General features: G+C 33.2%; 1 protein-coding gene across 1 annotated transcript in view; it reads right to left on the bottom strand.

The window, feature by feature from the left end:
• Positions 1-385: 385 nt before the first annotated feature.
• Positions 386-19,655, bottom strand: part of LOC141550862 (fibrillin-2-like) — a 120,424-nt gene continuing 101,154 nt past the window's right edge. The window contains 2 exon segments of the mRNA XM_074281944.1: positions 386-2,275; positions 5,567-5,729. Of these exon segments, the coding sequence (XP_074138045.1) occupies positions 1,901-2,275; positions 5,567-5,729 (538 nt within the window). The 3' untranslated portion in view covers positions 386-1,900.

Here is a 19,655-nt window from a genome sequence, read left to right as displayed (position 1 = left end):
TTAGTCTAATCTAATAAAATTCTTGCAAAATACTTATTTAAGCAAATATGAGGCTGATGAAAAAAAATTTTAATGGATTTAACTTATGCTTTCATTGGCAAAAAAGATTTTCTGTTAAGGACATTTCCTTTGAGAGTTGCTTGAGAACACTGAAAACACATAGCTACTATTGTGTCAAGAGGGAGGATTTGAGCCCAGATCTTTCAAACTTGAAGCCCAACACTCTTATCTATTATATATCATGACTGCTTCCTGATTGAAAGTTGCATCTTGATGAGAAATGTTTAATTGATGATTATGTTTTATAAATGTCAGATGTCCCTTGTGAGAATATCTCTATAGAGCAAGAATTCCACGCTCTTAAAATACAGGTAATTCCAGAAAATCTACCCCAAAATAAGCTTTTAATGCAAGAAAAGTGTTTTCATATTTGATACAGATCTATAAAAACAAACAAAAGCAAAAACCAAAAATCTTTCCTCACAAACACTTGATTACAAATTTATATTTCTTTCCCCACAAAACAAAACACAAAATTAAAACACTAGATATAACTGGTTACTAATTTTGTCAGCATAGGTACAAGATAGAAACAAACCTGGAGTATACATGTGCTTTTGGCTGAAGTTTGGTTATGTGTTTGTATCCTTATAGATAACTGTCATAAAAGCACTGTTGGGACATAAGCCTTATGAGCACATAATAACATAGCTTTTAAAAAAATACTAAAGCAAACTAAACATCAAGTAATTGTACAAACATTTTCATACACAATAGACTATGACAAAATGAAGCATACGGCATATAACTATAATGAATGTTCTAAAAAAAAAAAATTCAAAAAAAAAAAACACAAAAAAACACGTATTTCCTTGGCTGCACTGCATGATTAGTTTGCACATATGGCAATCCTGAAATAGCTTGATCATAGTAAATGCACCATTAATCTAAGCCAGCACCAAACCCTGGGAAACTTCAGGAGTTCCTTTCAAAGGAACGACATTTCAGCTGCCTAAAGTAACACAAATATGTAGAGCACCCTTTTAAAGAATGAGGTGTTGTGGGTAGCATATGTATTTCCTTGAGGTTATGAGAAGGAAACAGTACAATTTGGTCTGCAATGCTAATGGTATTACAAGTAGTCAAGGTATTTTGCTACAGGGGTTGTGCTTCATCTTCCATTAATGTGTCTGATGATATAGAACACATACACAGTGAGCTGTTCTAACTTAGATGCTCCTTTACAGAGTCTTATGTAATTCTCATATCTAAAAATTGTAATTTTCATTCAGCTCTGCAAGGTTCTCTTTAAGACAGGCTGGATGACTAGGGGGAAAAGGAAACATCTCTTGAATCTATTGGATCTTTTTTTTTAATCACCTTTAAAAATAAATAGTTCAAATTTGTAAATTTAAAGAAAAACAAATGAGTTTCCCTTTTTTGCTTAGTCTGTTAATTTCTCCATATATTACTGCACTAAAATAAATATCTATACTTTTAAAATTAGGAACTATAGCAAAATACCTAACTTGTTACAGACTGCAAACAAGAAAAAAAAAGCTCACATTATTTTTATGCATTTAGTGACATATGCTATGTCTTGAATATTTAGGATGTTTTTTTAAAATATATTTTAGAGTGAAATTATATAAAAACACAGTAACCACAGTTCCTTTGTACCCAAATCTTTGGCCACAGCAGAGTTTAAAGTACATTTGGGGGAAGGGGCAAGTGGGGAAGGAGGGAAGAAAAACTAAAGGTCTATTTTTTTCCTCTTAAAAAAAAAGTCACTGACACCTTATATAGCTTGTGGAGAGTAGATATGCTCAAGGGGATTAAATACATAAACTATTTAGTGATTATAAAGTGATTTGAATACTGAATCAAGTCTATAAAGGCCTTAGTAGAGCTGAATATGCAGCTTCATTTTGAGAGCTTCACCAAGCTCCCCTAGGAGGTAGTCATCCTCATTACTGTCTTCCAATTTCTTCATTTCTTTCTTCTTATACAGAGGAATGCTAGTGATTTCCAGTGTGTAAGTTCCAGGCACAGATTTTTTCTTGGCCATATGCAAGTAGGTTAACTCATCCTGTTGGTCAATTCGGAAGATGCTGTTGTCATTCCCCTGGGAGATGATGTATTGAATGTGATTGTTGAGTGATTCAATGGCAGGCATACCTTCTAGAATATGCAACTTATTGCCAAGGCTGGAAAGGTTGAATTTCATTTTTATTGGGGTGTCCATATCTATACTTTCTATATCCATCTTTTCAACCTGAAAAAAAGAGGAGATAATCTTCAGAAATAAGGGCTACAAAGCAATTGTACAAAGCAAGAGAAATAAAGACTAATTGAAATTTCAATTTAATTAATCAAACCTCTTTACTCCTAGTTTCTGAATTTATTCTGAAGAAATCAATATCAGTTGGGAGAACTGTTAATTCTCTGAAATTTCATAAAACTATTCTGACTTTAATAGGTAATTATAGGTTATAATACAATCTTGCAATGAAAATATATATATATATATAAATGTCCCTTTGCTGAAGACCAGATCTTCTGATGATGGATAGTCTAAATTATAATTCTTATTCTTAGGATTATTTAGAGGACTTGATGTATGGAGGATAATAAATGACACATCAAATGAAGACAAATTATTAATATTTTCCAGAACTCCAGAACATTTATTGGTTAAAAAAAATCTGTATCATCATGCAGATACATAAGTTCAGGAACAATAATGAAAGGTCTGAAAAATCTATACTGCAAAATAGGCAATGATATGTTATGAATGGGTCTTTTAAAAGTATTTTGAGTTTAAGAGGAAAAATATTGCAATATCATTGTTTTTCAGAATTTTTTTATTCCTAAAACCTGTGATGTTTCTTGTCTAAAATTAATGTAATATTCCTTCTTACTAAGGCACTTCCACCCTTCTAAAATTCTTACTACTTCTATTACACTCTTTTTATTATGTAAAACAATCTCTTTAACTGGAGAGGTGAAAATCCAGCTTGAACTTTTTCATTCAGGGGCAATGAATGTAATCAGGGGAACTACAGTTTTTGCTTCCCTTTAGTCCTGAATATAGACTATTCTCAATGAAGAATGCTTAGAACTGGGCTTCTTCCGGTGATATTCTCATTCTTTTCAAGTGAGCCAGGTATGCTGGCTCAGGGCTGAAAGATACAGGTTTTTTTTTTTTTTTTTTTTGGGGGGGGGGTTGTTTTGTTTTGTTTTGTTTTGTTTGTTTGTTTGTTTAAATTTTTTTTTTAGGATAAAACAACAAACCTTGGTTAGTCTCTTGGTGGACATAACAAAAAGAAAATTCTGCTTCAGAGTATTTGTCCTAAAAAAAGGACAAACTGAATATTTAGTTGATCTTAAAGGGAATGACTACCAATTAAACCTGGCTTTCTCTTTGGTTTTTGAAAGGGCTGGAAGAATTTTTTATGTAGATCTATGAAAGTTTTGAGTGTATGCTCCAGTCTTGAAGGGACAACTACTCTTAGAAGATAGTCAACACATGATATATAAGGTGAGCCTGAGATTAGATTAGTTGCTTCTTCTGATGTGTTTTGCATAGGTCACTGAAAGGAGATCCTAAGAGAAGTTTGGAGGCAGTCTTCTGGGTTTGAGGGATCAGGAGTTCTTGTGTCCTTCAGGCATAGCTTACTGGAAATGAGAGTAGTGGTTCTCTAACTATACTTCTCAGAGAAGATGACCATAGATAGAAGGAAAAGCCCCAGGTCTTTACCTGGCTTGTCTGAGAATATGTATCTTGTGGAACTTGTTCAGATAGTGGTACAGAGACTGTAGAACCACCATAAAATTCCAATAAAGCAATATCAATTTAATAGTTAAAAGTTACTGCTGCTGTTTACTTAAGGAAAAATTTAAAACATACTTAGGAAATGTATAGGAAACACATGTTTTGCTCAAAAGGAAGTACGTAAAATATCTTTATACTTTTGAAGCAGCTCAATATATCAGCCAAATCTAAGTTTTTGAAGTGATTCTTCTAAAGAGCTCCCAGCTAGAGATTACAGGGGGGAAAAGCCCTGCCTCTTTTTTCAGGCACCAGGCCTCTCTAAAGCTGAATTCCATCGATGTCCTTGTTTTCAATATTGAGAGGAATCTCTTAAATAAGAAGCAAAAATGAGCGTTCCATATCCGTGGTGCCAGAAGTGTTTGTTATTATTATTGCTACAGAAAAATATCAAATCAATTGCAAAGTTTTTTTTAATAATAAAGGGATTTGTAATTAGAGATGTGAGAGAAATTGTATAGGCATTTGTTTCAAATGAAGATAGATCTCCCTTTTTTTTTTTTTTTTTTTCCTGAGGCAATTGGGGTTAAGTGACTTGGCTCAGGGTCACACAGCCAAGAAGTGTTAAGTGTCTTAGGCCAAATTTGAACTCAGCTTCTTCTGATTTCAAGACTGGTACTCTATCCACTGTGCCACCTAACTGACCCTATCTCCCTCTTTGTTCTGACAAAATTGTTTAAAATATCCCTGGTAGAATAATACTGATCCATTTAAGTGAAAGTTAGAGAGAAAGATCTAGTGGTTTAATTCACTCCCTTTAAGGTTTCCTAAGTGGGTGACTCTTCTTGATTTAGTGAACAATCTTTTGGAATTGATTATTCAATGAAATCCTTCACTTTGTTCTTTAAAACTCTTTTGTACTGTGCTGGGAATTCTACTTTATACTGGATTTGGAAGAAGGGACTATTTCATCTTTTCTATCTCATACAGTGCTTGATACATAGTAAATGCTTATTAATTGGCTTTTCATTCATTCTTTCATTCAATTACTACTAATAGTGTTTTCAGATGTATTGAGATGTATTGTATGGTCAAAAATATCTGGATGAATCACTGTGTGCTATACTTTTATGAATAGTGAAATCCAAATGACTTCTTTACATCCCGTTTATGAACTGTCAATTCTACTTTTTTCCCAAGAGACACTATGTAATACTATGAACCAGACAAGAAGGTGAGCTCAGCAACTTGAATCTCCCAATCCAAAATTTCTTCTAATTTTATAATGTAATGCTTAATACAAAAATCCTTGATGGAAGAGGATATGTGCGATTTAAACTTCACTTTTTCCAAGTGAATAGTTATATAAAGTGAACTCTACAAGTTAAAGTTGTCAATTAGATTTGGAATTTTCTCCAAACTGATGAAATCACAGGTTTGGGTCCCCCTCAAAAAAGAGTTCTAGCATTTAATTAATCGGTCCAACTTCAGTCAATAAAAGCAGTGTTGTTAATTTAGAAAGAAATCCAGAAAACTCCTCCTTTTAACACCATTATTAATATTTAAATCCTCCAGTAGATTATATTAAAATAATCACTTGTATGTTTTTTTCCTATTAGCTCTTGGACTTTTATTTAGCACTGTAATTTACTTTCCAATGCATCGACTATGACAATTTAAGTATATTGAACTCTACTTTAGATGATAAAATACATATATATTAATGTCATTTTCTCAAATAAATGAAATCTTAAGACTAACTAAAGTGAAATTCTAAGTAGTAAATTTACTTACCACAATTGGTTCAACTTTGTTAATATTTCCATTTTGTCTGCTTTCTTTCTTGGAGTAGCCATTTGTTTTGCTTCCTTCAGGAGACAAAGTATTTTCTTCATCTGCCTCTGTATCCACTTCTAGATATTGGCCTTTGTTAAATCCCATTCCCGAGACACAATGACTGTTGGCAAAAATGATCATGTAAATGATATTTTTAAACACATAGTCTGATTAACATCTGCCTAGATTTTCTTCCCAGCTTTCTCCCAGAGGATCTTTTGAAAAGAAACAAATAGTTTTCTTCATTAAAACTAATGTTCTCACTTTTTATTTACTATTCAATAACAGTTTGGGGAAAAATGTTTTTGGATTGACTGAAAGCAATAAAGTATGTGATACTACATTATAAACTTATTTTCCTAAAATAGAAATATTTTAAAACTATATGCTCTAAAGCTAGAGAATCATCTTCCAATGCAAGTGCTTTAAAATGTCACATCATAAGAGTACATTTATTTCTAGCTTGTTTTAGGAATTCATACTTTAGTAACATAAATGAATTTCTATAATGAATAGTTATCACCATAGTATAAATCAAATCTTTCAATGTGATATGTTGACTGTTATAGGAAGAATTGATGAATTATGTTTGAGGGACAAAGCCATAAAGCTATCAAATTGTAGAAAATAATATTTTACCTTTACTGTATATTTATTATTTTAATAATTTTATTAATAATTTAATATTTTATTATTAACAGCTCAACTGATATTTTAATATATAAGTGGAACAATTGTGAACTATCCAAAAAGAATCAGTAACCATTAGTATTAGAATTTGTAGGCAGCCAAATAAGAGTGGAGATGAAAAAAGGATATGAAGCTGTCATTTTTGAGGAACTGCCAAGAAGGCCAGTGTAGTCCACATGAAGAGGTCACAGAAAAGAGTAAAGTATGAATAGACTGGAAGGTAAGAAAAAAAAACAATTAATGAAGAGTTGATGGCCAAAGACAGTTTATATTCATTCAATCTTGGAAGTAATTGGGGGGGGCCATCAAAGCTCATTGACCAGGGGATTGGTTTGTCATGATCATATCTACTTTCTTCTAAACAACTTGAGTGAAGATAGTAGAATAAGAGAAAATGCTAAAAACAAATAAAAATAAACACAGAAGCTGGATCTTTGAAGGGTATAACAAAATTGTTAAACCTTTAGCTAATCTGCTTAAAAAGAAACCAGAAAATCAATAAAATAGTAAATGAGCAGAGTGAAATCCAAGTCAAACCATAAGAAATTAAGAGAATAATCTTTATTCTCATTTGTTTGGAAACAAAACTGAGAACATCAAAGAAATAGAACTATTAACAGATCAGATAGATCTTAAATAACCTAATCTAAGTAAAAGAAATAGATTTTGCTCTAAAAAGACTACACTCTGCTCCTTGCCCCCAAAATAAAGCCCAACAAAAGAAAAAAAATTGATCAGATTGATTCATAGAAGAATTCTTTCAGATTTTTAAAGAATAGTACCTATATTTCATGTATTATTCTCAAAGATGACAAAGAACCCTACCAAAAGTATTTTATGAAACAAATTAAGAGTCATAATTCTTAAACCTGGTAAATCAGAAAAATATAGGCTGATATCATGAGTTTTCATATAAAATCTATCACAAATATTGTAACAATTTATACATTAATCATTATTATCAAGGGTATTTTACAGCAAACTTATGAAGATGGGCCAATCTTAGGAATGAATATCATATTTAACTAATTCTCTATTTCCCACAATCCTATTTTATCTAAGTTATGTTTTTCTCTCACTTTTTCCATCCTCACCAGCCTATAGCTTATAACCATAACTTTGCTCAATCTGTCCCCCTTTTCAACTCACCCTTTCTTTAGTTTCTGCTCTCTTTTCCATTGATTTCCCCTTTTCCTATCTCTTTCCTCTCCTACTATCTTATAGGGTAAAACAAATTTTCTAATAGCTTTTTAGTTGATTCTCTGGGATTCTCTAAGTATACCATCATATCATCTGCAAAGAGTGATAATTTGGTTTCCTCATTATCTACTCTAATTCCTTTAATCTCTTTTTCTTCTCTTATTGCTGAATTTCTAATACAGTTTTGAATAGTAATAGTGATAGTGAACAACCTTGTTTCACCCCTGATTGTTGTATTGGGAATGGTTCTAGTTTATTCCATTACACATGCTTGCATTACAAATGGTTTTAAATAGATACTACTGAGTATTTTAAAGAAAAGTTCATTTATTCCTGTATTCTCTATTTTTTAAAAATAGGAATGGGTGTTGGATTTTGTCAAATACATTTTTTCTGCAACTATTGAGATAATCACATGATTTTGTTAGTTTGGTTACCGATATGGTCAATTATGCTAATAGTTTTCCTAATATTGAACCACCCCTGCATTCCTGGCATAAATTCTACTTGTTCATAATGTATTATCCTGTGGATAACTTTCCATAATCTCTTTGCTAATATTTTATTTAAGATTTTTGCATCAATATTCATTAGAGATATTGGTCTGTAATTTATTTTCTTTTTCATCCACCTGGTTTAGATATCAGTACCAGGTCTGTGTCATAAAAGGAATTTGGTAGTAGTCCTTTTCCTATTTTTCAACTAGTTTATATATTATTGAAGTTCTTTTTCTAAAATAGGTCTATATAAGTAATTTCCTCTTCTGTTAATCTGGGCAATCTATATTTTTGTAGGTATTCCCCCATTTCATTTAGGTTATCAAATTTGTTGGCATAAAGTTGGGCAAAATAAGTTCTAATTATTGCTCTAATTTCCTCTTCATTGGTGGAAAGTTCTCCCTTTAATTTTGAGACTTAACAATTTGATTTTCCTCTTTTCTTTTTCTAATCAAATTAACACTTTATATTTTATTGGTTTTTATTAATTTAATATATATTTACTTTCAATTTTATTAATCTCTTATTTTTAAAATTTCAAGTTTAGTATTACATGGGGGGTTAATTTTTTCTTTTTCTAGATCTTTTAGTTGTAAGCCCAATTCATTGATCTTCTCTTTATTTTATGCAAGAGCAACTACAGATATAAAATTTTCCCTTATTACTGCTTTGGCTGCAGCATCACACAAATTTTGGTGTGTTGTCTCATTATTGTCATTCTCTTGGATGAAATTATTATGTCTATGATTTGCTGTTTAAAATTCATTCTTTAGGATGAGATTATTTAGCTTCCAATTACTTTTTGGTTTATTTTCCCCTGGCCTTCTAATGAATGTAATTTTCTTTTGAATGTAATTTTTATCGCATCATGATCTAAAACAATGCATTTACTATTTCTGCCTTTCTGCATTTGATTTTGAGGAGTAAGACAAATTTCTATACCAAACTAAGTACATGTTATTCCCTTTTGGAGCCAAATCTGTTCAAATAGTACTCATCCCCTCCCTTCTTTCTCTTAACTTAAAATGATTTTTTGTGCTTCTTTATGTGGTATAATATACCCTGTTTTACTTCCCCTTTCCTCTTCTCTTAGAATAATCCCTTTCCCACACCTAATTTCTTTATATCATCACATTAAAGTTGACATAACTAAATTTACCATAACTACACCTTTTAAATAAACCCCTTCTAACTATCCTGAAAAAGATACAGTTCAACAGTTACACATATGTTCCCATATAGAAATACAAATATTTTTAGCTTTAAAAATATTTTTCTTTTACCTTTTTATGTTCTCCTGAGTCTTGCATTTGAACATCAACATTTCTGTTCAGCTCTAGTTTTTTCATCAGAAATGACTGAAAATCCCTTACTTCATTGGATTTCTTTTCCCCTGAAAGACACTGCTTACTTTTGCTGATTTTTGGTTGCAGTCCAAGCTCCTTTCCCTTCCAGAAAATCATTCTAGATACTCCAATCCTTTAATATAAAAAGCTGCTAGGTCTTGGGTAATCCTAATTGTAATTCTTCAATATTTGAATTTTCTTATTTCTGGCTGCTTGCATTATTTTCTCTTTGATCTGATATTTTTGTAATTTCACTACAATATTGGAGGGGTTTTTTTTTGTTTGTTTTTAAAGACCCTTTCAGCAGGTGATTGGTGGATTCTTTCAGTGGCTATTCTATCCTCTGACTCTAGGATATCAGGATAGTTTTCCTTGATAGCATTTAGGAAGTCCAATAATTTTTAGATTGTCTCTCCCCTATCTATTTTACAGGTCAGTTGTTTTTCATGACATTTAAAATTTTTGTTTAAAACATTTTTGATTATTGGTTTCTCATTGAGTCATTCACTTTCATTTGTCTTAATTCTAATTTTTGGTGAATTATTTTCTTTGGTTAACGTTTTTAAAAATTTTCTTCTGCATTTGACTAATTGTACTTATAAAGGAGTTGTTTTGTTCAGTGGACTTTTTTTTAACCAATTCATCAATTCTATTTTTAATGAGTTTTCTTCAGTCAATTTCTGTGCTCTTTTTCAAAGATGTTGGTTCCCCCCCCCAAAAAAAAAAAGAAAAACTTCATTAACTTTTGTGCAATGCTCTCATTTCTTTCCCTCATTTTCTTCTATCTTCCTTTTTATATCCTTTTTGAACTCTTCCCAGATAGCCTTTAGAACTGCAGACAGTTCATATCCCACGTTGAGGCTTCATCTGCAAGCATTCTTCCTTTGCTGTCCTCTTCTGGATTTGTTTTGGTCTTCCCTGGCTCTATAGTAATTCTCTAGAATCAGAGCTCTTTTTGCTTTTTTTTTTTTTTTTTTTGCTCATTTTTAAAGGTTGAGGTCTGGTCTTAGGGCATTGTCCTGAATTTCCTCTGAATGACTTCTCACTGAATACTCTGGGGTTCCCTACATGCTTCCCCACTGTACTGCCTGGTCAAGTCCTGCCTGCTATGCTGGGGTTCAGGGCCTCACAATTTGCCTTATCCATTTGTGTTGGAAGTCTCTTAGCTGTTCTACTGATTTGAGCTTCTGAACCAGGTCAGATTAATCTATGCTGCTGTTTTGGGCTAGTGGATTCCACTAGATTCTCCATGATGGGTCTCCCTCTACCCAATTGAGACTTTCTTTCCTGAAGTCCTTAAGATACCTTAAGCTGGAAAATTATTATCCTCCAAATATTTGTGTTTGTCACTCCTAAATATGTTCAGAGACCTGATCTAGTGTTGATTCTGAAGGAAGCCAGAAAGAGCTCAGACAGTGTCCTGTCTACTTTCTACTATCTTGGCCATTATGTTTCCTTGTTGTAAGAATTATGAATAGTCAACAGAATATTTTTGTACTCATATATTTTCTCAATATTTTTTTGAATGAAATGATCACAACAAGTCATAATTCACTTTGGGAGTTAAGATATATACATCACAATTTAACCATGAAATAGAATTAACTTGAATCTGTGAGCAAAATATTTTATAGAAAAGATAACCATAACTTAAAAATGGGAATTCACAAATAAAAGTTAATTAAAATGGAAAAAAAAATCCTTGAAAATTTTAATGGCTAAATAGAACCTAATGACTTCATGACATATCAAGAAATAATAAAGCAAAGCCAAAAATGTCAAAAATTCAAAAAATCAAGAAAATTTGAAATATATCACACAAAAACCAAGTGATCTGAAAAACTGATCAAGGGGTACTTTATAATCACTGGATGAATAACTACTAAAAGTCTAAATGTAATATGAGAAATTATTTTAAAATTACTCAGATAGCTTTAAATGATTTTAATAGCTTTAAACTATTTGTGGATTACATATGGAAAGAAAATTTCAATAATTACTACCAAGAATAATAGCAAAATCCAGAGTTGCCAGGTCCAGGAAAAAATAACCAAGAATTATATACTCAACAAAACTGAATATAATCCTATAGGGTGGGAAATAGACCTTTAATGAAATAAAGAGGAATTCTAAACATTTCTAAGAAAAAGACTAGATCTAAGTAGCAAATTCAACCTTTATACATTAAACCTTTAAGTAGTCAAGAGAATCATAAAAAGATGAATATGAACAAGTAGTCATATAAAACTAAGTTAAACTAGTTACCTTCTTAAATGGGGAGAAATATAGTTCCTTAAAATTCAAAACAGTCATTTTTAAGGGTCAGAGAGAGTTCAATTAGACAAAAGGCCAGGAAGTTACTGAAGTTACTTGATGAATGGAAAGGAAGAGGAACACAAGGGAGAAGAGGGAAAGAAAGGGAAAATGGAAGAAATTAATTTGTATTAAATGAAGTTTTTAAAGAGAAATTTAGACAAAGAAGGGTCAATGGGTGCAAGGAGTGGGAGACACTTCTTGTACCTTTTATCTGAACTGATTGAAAGAAAGATACATAGCTTAGTCTAGAACTTTACTCAATTTGGGAAATAGGAGGGAAAGGAATTAAGGGAAGACAGAGAAAAGGAGGAGAGATCAAAGGAAAAATTAATCAGAAGAAAAAAAAAACACCTTTAAAGATAGGATGGAGTGGACAAAGCACTTTTGGGAGCTAGATTGAAAAGTAGTGAATTACTGTTATAGTGTTCCCCATGTTAATCTCCTGACAACCACAAAATAATACTCCCAAACAGGTCCTGGAGTGGTGGAACCGGCAAGGAGGGGTTCTCTGTCTGTCTGTCTGTCTGTCTGTCTCAGTCTTTCCTGGGTGGGGAGGGAGGGATCATGTCAGAGAGGAAACTAAGTCCTATTTTAGTAAACCAGGACATCCTGAGTCCCAGGATGACAGGGCAGGGGAACACCAGCAATAAGACTCCATATGTGCTTGAGTATAGCCAGGGAGCTGGCAGACTTCAGCCATGCCAGATGACAGCACTACATAGCACAATCCCTTAGCTCAGCTCCAGACATTAGGGTGTTCTGGTAATAACAGGTAAATAACAAATGACTGCAACAACTGGTTTAAAAGAAAGTAAAGAAGGTTAAAAAACTGAAAAACAAAAAATAATCTAACCATATAAAAATATTGCATTCATGAGTAAGACCGAGACAAAAGCTTAGGAAAGGACAATAATATCAAAACACCTAAGAGAAACCCCAAAGAAAAACAGGAAATTATTTCAAGCACAGAAAGGGTTCATGAGACTCAAAAAAGAGCTTTAAAATTATATTAGAGAAGTCGAAGGAAAAAATGGTCAAAGTAATGAGAATGCTAAGAAAAAGAAGTTTGGAAAACTGCTTAAAATGTAGAACTGGTCAAATAGAAAAGGAGATTTTTTTTAAATCCAGGGAAAAAAATCCTTAAAGAATACAATTTGCCAAATGGAAAAGAAAGAACAAAAGTTAATTGAGGAAAACAACACCTGGGCAATGGAAGCTTATGATTCTATGTGATATCAAGGATCAATACAATATAAAATAATACAATAAAAATGCAAGAAAAATATAAAATACTCATGGGCAAAACAAGTGCCTGAAAAATAGATCCAGGAAAGAAAATGCCAGGATCACAAAACTCCATAGGACCTGGCATTTGCAACCTTAAAGAACTGGAAGTCATGGAACATGCTATTCTGGAGGTCAAAGAAGCTTGGACTATATAAGGAAGAAGCATTTACTCAGCAAAATTAATCATAATACAAAAAACTTTCATAGGAGAAGATCTACAATTGCAGGTGTATTGACCTACAATATCAAGACACCAGAGAAGCATAAACAGATAAAAAGGAAAATAAAACATAAGGGATTCAGTGGAACTAAAAGTATATACATGGGAAGATGATACTATTAACACTTAAAAATCGTATCACAAATTATATAGCTCAAATGAATATATAGAAAAGGTACATAAAAAAATAAAGATGAGAAAGAAAAGTACCTTGGGTGCAAAAGAGAGAGGTACACACACAAGAATAGGCACAAAAGATTTATTTCCGTGTATGAAGAAGATGGGGGTGGGTGATGAGCATCATTTGACCCTTACTCTCATCTGTATTAAGGCAATCAGCTGAATATGGAAATCTGTCTTATCCAAATTGGAAATAGGAGGGGAGGAGATTAAATAAAGAGATATGATGGGCCTGACAAAATGGAGGGTAGATCAGAAGTGGTAGACGAAAACAAAACAATGGTAAGGAGGGAAAGGCTGAAATTAGAGAGGAAAAAAAAAAAAAAAAACAGGAGGAAGGATAGATGGAGGGAAATACAAGGTAGTAATTATAATTGTGAACGTCCATGGAATTAATTCTTCTATCAGAATTAAATAGCAGAGTGGATCAAAAAATAGAATCCTACAATTGATGTTTTTACAAGAAACACACTAAAAGCAGAGATCTACACATTGGATAAGGTAAGGAAGTGCAGCAACATTTATTATGTTTCAGCTGAAATGAAAAAAAAAAGAGAAAAGAAAAGAAAAGAAAGAAAGAAAAAGAAAAAGCAGGGGTAGCTCTCCTGACCTTAGACAAAATAAAAGCAAAAATAGACCTAATTAAAGGAAGGAAACTATACCTTGCTAAAACGTATCATAGACAATAAAGCAATATCAATTCTAAATATATGCATAACCAAGTAGTATAACAAATTCTTGGGGGCGGAGCCAAGATGGCGGAGAAGAAACACACGACTCAGTGAACGTCCTCACTCCCTCACAACCAATTAGATAAATTAAGTCTCAAAATTAGCTCAGGACTGATAGATACCACAAGGACTGGAAGCACGACTTACCAGCTGAAGAGAATCTGGAGTTTCAACAGGAAAGGTCAGTTCTCAGGGGAGGAATAAGAGAGACCAGCACAGACGGTGGGGTAGGGGCACACTGCACCCATTGCGCTGGGAAGGGCTCTGGGATCAGAGAAGCCACTGAGGTAAAGGAATCTGGCACAGGCTGTTAGCTCTTCTCTGCTAATTATTTAGCAGTTCAGAAGAGAAAGCCAAAATATTTTAAAACTCAGATTAGATTTTCCCCGATCCTGGGGGTGACTCAGCAGAGACTCGGCACCAGGGGGTGTGGCCTCAGCTACCACCTGAGAATAATTAAGAGATTGACAAGTGGGTGGATACGGCCCAAGGCAACACACACTGCCTAGCTTAGGGAGAGGGAGTGGAACTCAGCTCCAGGAAGTCCCAGAGAAGCGGAACCTTTGAACTAGGGACCGCGGTTTCTGGCAGACACTTCCAGTTTGAGCGCAGGGGCTTTTCACGTCACCTGCTGCAGACATCCACGCCCCACCCGGACACATAGGCTGGGCTTTGTGCTGCCTTTACTGTTCAGTCTCAAATCTCAGGGAAGCCTCTAAAACACAGCGCCCTCAGCACAGTAGTGCTAGTCACCTCTGAGGCACTTCCAGGGAGGGGGTGGGGAACTCTCTCCCAGAGCTCTATCTTAGCTCAGGAGCAGGGGCCGCTGCATCCATCCAGTCTGGGAGGAAGCTGGTAAAGAAGTAAATAAATAATTTCCTACCCCAGGGACAGACCCCAAAAGATTTTTCAAGTATGAGTAAGAAGCCCAGAAAAACCATAGATTCCTTCTACCCAGAGAAAGAGCGGGTATCCAACCCCGAGGAAGTTAACAGCAGAGAGTCAGCAGATAACAACCTAAAGGGGAACGATCCCTGCCCCCCATCACATAACTCTCTCCTAGAAGAATCTCTTAAAAAATTGAGGGAGATTGAAGAAAAATGGGGAAAGGAAAGGGAAGCTATGATAGAGAATAACAACGTCCTGAAATTGGAGTTGGAAAAAATAAAGAATTCACAGGAGATGCAGGAAACAAAATTTATGAATTAGAAAAGGTTAAAAAAACACAGGAAAGTAGGATTTCTGAATTGGAAAAGATAAAAAAGTCTCAAGAAAATAGAATTTCTGAATTGGAAAAAGAAAATTCTCAAAAAAAAAATTAGGGAAATGGAAAAAAATTCAATAGAGCAAAATAATTCATTTAAAAACGAAATTGGGCATTTACAAAAAGAACTAAAAACTGTGAAAGAAGAAAATAACTCCTTAAAAAGTCAGGATGGAACAAATAGAAATGAATGATTCACAGAGAACCCAAGAATCAGTCAAACAAATTCTTAAAGGAAAGTTAAGCGAGAAACAGGAAGAAATAGACAACAAAACTATACTAATGGGGGACTTCAACTGTCCCCTCTCAGAACTTGATAAATCCAACCAGAAAATAAACATTAATAAGGTAAGTAGAATATTTAAAAAGCTAGATATGATAGAACTATGGGAAAAACTGAATGAGAATAGAAAGGAATATGCCTTTTTCTCAACAGCACATGGTATCTACAGAAATAATAGACCAATAGGATATGACATTCTAAAAATCAAAGGCAAAAAGACAACTATTAAAATTACATTTTAAAAAGGACACTGAAAAGACATGTTTAAAACAAATTGGAAAGTAAATCTAATCCAAAAAATTGAGTGGTTCAAAGAACAAATCATAGAAACAGTAATTTCATTAAAGAAAATGGCAACAATGAGATAAAATACCAAAATTTGTGGGATGCAGTCAAACTAGTACCTAGGGGAAAACTTATTTTGCTTAACTATATGCCAATAATTCTGACAATTTGAGTAAAATTGATGAGTATTTATGAAAATGTAAATTATCTAAATGAACAGATCAGAAAATAGAAACCCTAAATAACTCCATCTTAGAAAAGAAATTGAATGAGCTATTAATGAACTCCGTAGGAAAAAAAATCCTATTTCTAGCCATATGAAAAGATTGTCAGATTGTCAGATTGGCTAGAATGACAAGGAAAGATAATGAGGAATGTTGGAGGGGATGTGGGAAAACTGGGACATTGATACATTGTTGGTGGAATTGTAAATACATCCAGCCATTCTGGTGAGATATTTTGAACTATGCTCAAAACGTTATCAAACTCTGCATACCCCTTGATCCAGCAGTGTTACTATTGGACTTATATCCAAAAGAGATCTTAAAGAAGGTAAAGGGACCTGTATGTGCAAGAATGTTTTTGGAAGCCCTCTTTGTAGTGGCCAGAAACTGGAAACTGAGTGGAAGCCCATCAGTTGGAGAATGGTTGAATAAAATGTGGTATATGAATGTTATGGAATATTATTGTTTTGTAAGAAATGACCAGCAGGATGATTTCGGAAAGGCCTGGAGAGACTTACATGAACTGATGTTGAGTGAAATAGCAGGACCAGGAGATCATTCAACAACAATACTATATGATGATCAATTCTGATGGACGTGGCCTCTTCAACAATGAGATGAACCAAATCAGTTTCAATATAGCAGTAATGAATTGAACCAGCTACACCCAGTGAAAGAACTCTGGGAAATATAGAACATAGAATTCCCAATCCCTCTATTTTTGTCTGCCTGCATTCTTGATTTTCTTCACAGGTTAATTGTACACTATTTTGAAGTCCGATTCTTTTTATACAGGAAAAAAACTATATGGACATGTATGTATATATATATATATATATATATATATATATATATATATATATATATATATATATTGTATTTAACATATATTAACACATTTAACATGCATTGGTCAATCTGCCATCTGGGGGGGAGGGGAAAAATTTGAACAAAAGATTTTGCAGTTTCAATGCTGAAAAACTACCCATGCATATATCATGTAAATAAAAAGCTATAATTAAAAAAATGACTACTATACTATCTATCTAAAACAATCAGCATTTTCTGTAATGGGAATAATTTAAAAGTCTTCCCAATAAAATCAAGAGTGAAGCAAGGATACCCATTATCACCATTATTATTCAATACAGTGCTACAAATATTAGGTATAGAAATAAGAGAAGAAAAAGAAATTGAAGGTATTAGAAAAGGCAATGAGGAAATAAACTATCATTCTTTCCAGATGATATGTATACTAATGTTATAGAACCCTAGAGCATCAACTACAGAATTACTTGAAACTATTAATAACTTTAATAAAGTTGCAGGATATAAAACAAACATATAAATACTCATCATTTCTTTATATGACTAACAAAGCCTAGCAGCAAGAGACAGAGAAATTCTATTTAAAATAAATGTAGAAAAAATAAAATATTTGGGTGTCTACCTACCTGCCCAGAAACTATATGAACACAATTACAAAATATTTGTCACACAAAGTGAGATTTAAACAACTGGAAAAGATTGCTCAGAGGTAGGCAGAGCTAATATAATAAACGTAACATTTATGCCTAAATTAATTTACTTATTCATTGCCCTAGTAATGGTACTAAAAGAAGGTGGCCAAGTAATACTAGATCTCAAACTTTATAAAGTACCAATTATCAAAACTATCTGGTGCTAGCTTAGAAATAGTGTGATTTAGTGAAATTGAATTGGTATGTAAAGCACAGTAGTGACTGATCATAGTAACCTAGCTTTTGATAAATCCAAAACTTTTTTTTTATTTAGAATTTTTTTCCACAGTATATATGCATGAGCAATTTTTTATGACATTATACCTTGTATTCATTTTTTCCAAATTATCCCCCTCTCCTTCAACTCCCTCCGCCCGATGACAGGCAATCCTATACATTTTACATGTGTTACAATATAACCTAGATACAATATATGTGTGTAAAAACAATTTTCTTGTTGCACATTATGTATTAGATTCTGAAGATATAAGTAACCTGGGTAGGTAGACAATAGTGCTAACAATTTACATTCATTTCCCAGTGTTCCTTTTCTGGGTGTAGTTATTTCTGTCCATCATTGATCAACTGGAAGTGAGTTGGATCTTCTTTATGTTGAAGATATCCACTTCCATCAGAATACATCTTCATTCAGCATTGAAGTGTACAGCGATCTTCTGGTTCTATTCATTTCACTCAGCATCAGTTGATGCAAGTCTCTCCAAGCCTCTCTGTATTCCTCCTGCTGGTCATTTCTTACAGAGCAATAATATTCCAAAACCTTCATATACCATAATTTACCCAACCATTCTCCAATTGATGGACATCCATTCATCTTCCAGTTTCTAGCTACAACAAAAAGAGCTGCCACAAACATTTTGGCACATACAGGTCCCTTTCTGCTCTTTAGTATTTCTTTGGGATATAAGCCCAATAACAGCAATGCTGGGTCAAAGGGTATGCACAGTTTGATAACTTTTTGGGCATAGTTCCAAATTGCTCTCCAGAATGGCTGGATTCTTTCAGAATTCCACCAACAATGTATCAGTGTCCCAGTTTTCCCACATCCCCTCCAACATTCATCATTATTTGTTCCTGTCACCTTAGCCAATCTGACAGTTGTGTAGTGGTATCTCAGAGTTGTCTTAATTTGCATTTCTCTGATCAGTAGTGATTTGGAACACTCTTTCATATGAGTGGATATAGTTTCAATTTCATCATCTGAGAATTATCTGTTCATATCCTTTTACCATTTATCAATTGGAGAATGGTTTGATTTCTTATAAATTAGGGTCAGTTCTCTATGTATTTTGGAAATGAGACCTTTGTCAGAATCTTTAACTTTAAAAATATTTTCCCAATTTGTTATTTCCCTTCTAATCTTGTTTGCATTTAGTATTGTTTGTACATAAACTTTTTAGTTTGATGTAATCAAAATCTTCTATTTTGTGATCAATAATGATCTCTAGTTCTCCTCTGGTCATAAATTCCTTCCTCCTCCACAGGTCTGAGAGGTAGACTATTCTCTGTTTCTCTAATCTATTTATTATCTCATTCTTTATGCCTAATTCATGGACCCATTTTGATCTTATCTTGGTATATGGTGTTAAGTGTGGATCCATATCTAATTTCTGCCATACTAATTTCCAGTTTTCCCAACAGTTTTTTCCAAATAATGATAAATCCAAAACTTTTAAGGATAAGAACTCACTATTTGAAAAAAAACTGGTAATAAAACTGGAAAATATTAGTCTACAAACTAGGTATAAATCAAAATTTAATGCTGTGTACCAAAGAGATGCATGATTTAGACAAAGTGTGATAACATAATCAAATTAGAAGAGTCTACTTTTTTGATCAATGGGGAGCGGAAGAATTCATGATCAAACAAGATATACCATTATGAAATGCAAAATAGAAAATTTAGTTTATATTGAATTAAGATAGCTTTTGTACAAGCAGAACAAATACAACCAAGATAAAAAGGAAATAAGAAATCTGGGAAAT

The sequence above is a fragment of the Sminthopsis crassicaudata genome, chromosome 1 (genome assembly GCF_048593235.1).
Source record: "Sminthopsis crassicaudata isolate SCR6 chromosome 1, ASM4859323v1, whole genome shotgun sequence".
In the NCBI taxonomy this organism is placed as follows: domain Eukaryota; kingdom Metazoa; phylum Chordata; class Mammalia; order Dasyuromorphia; family Dasyuridae; genus Sminthopsis; species Sminthopsis crassicaudata.
The sequence above is the reverse complement of the archived record's forward strand: the minus strand, read 5'-3'. Positions and strand labels throughout refer to the sequence as shown.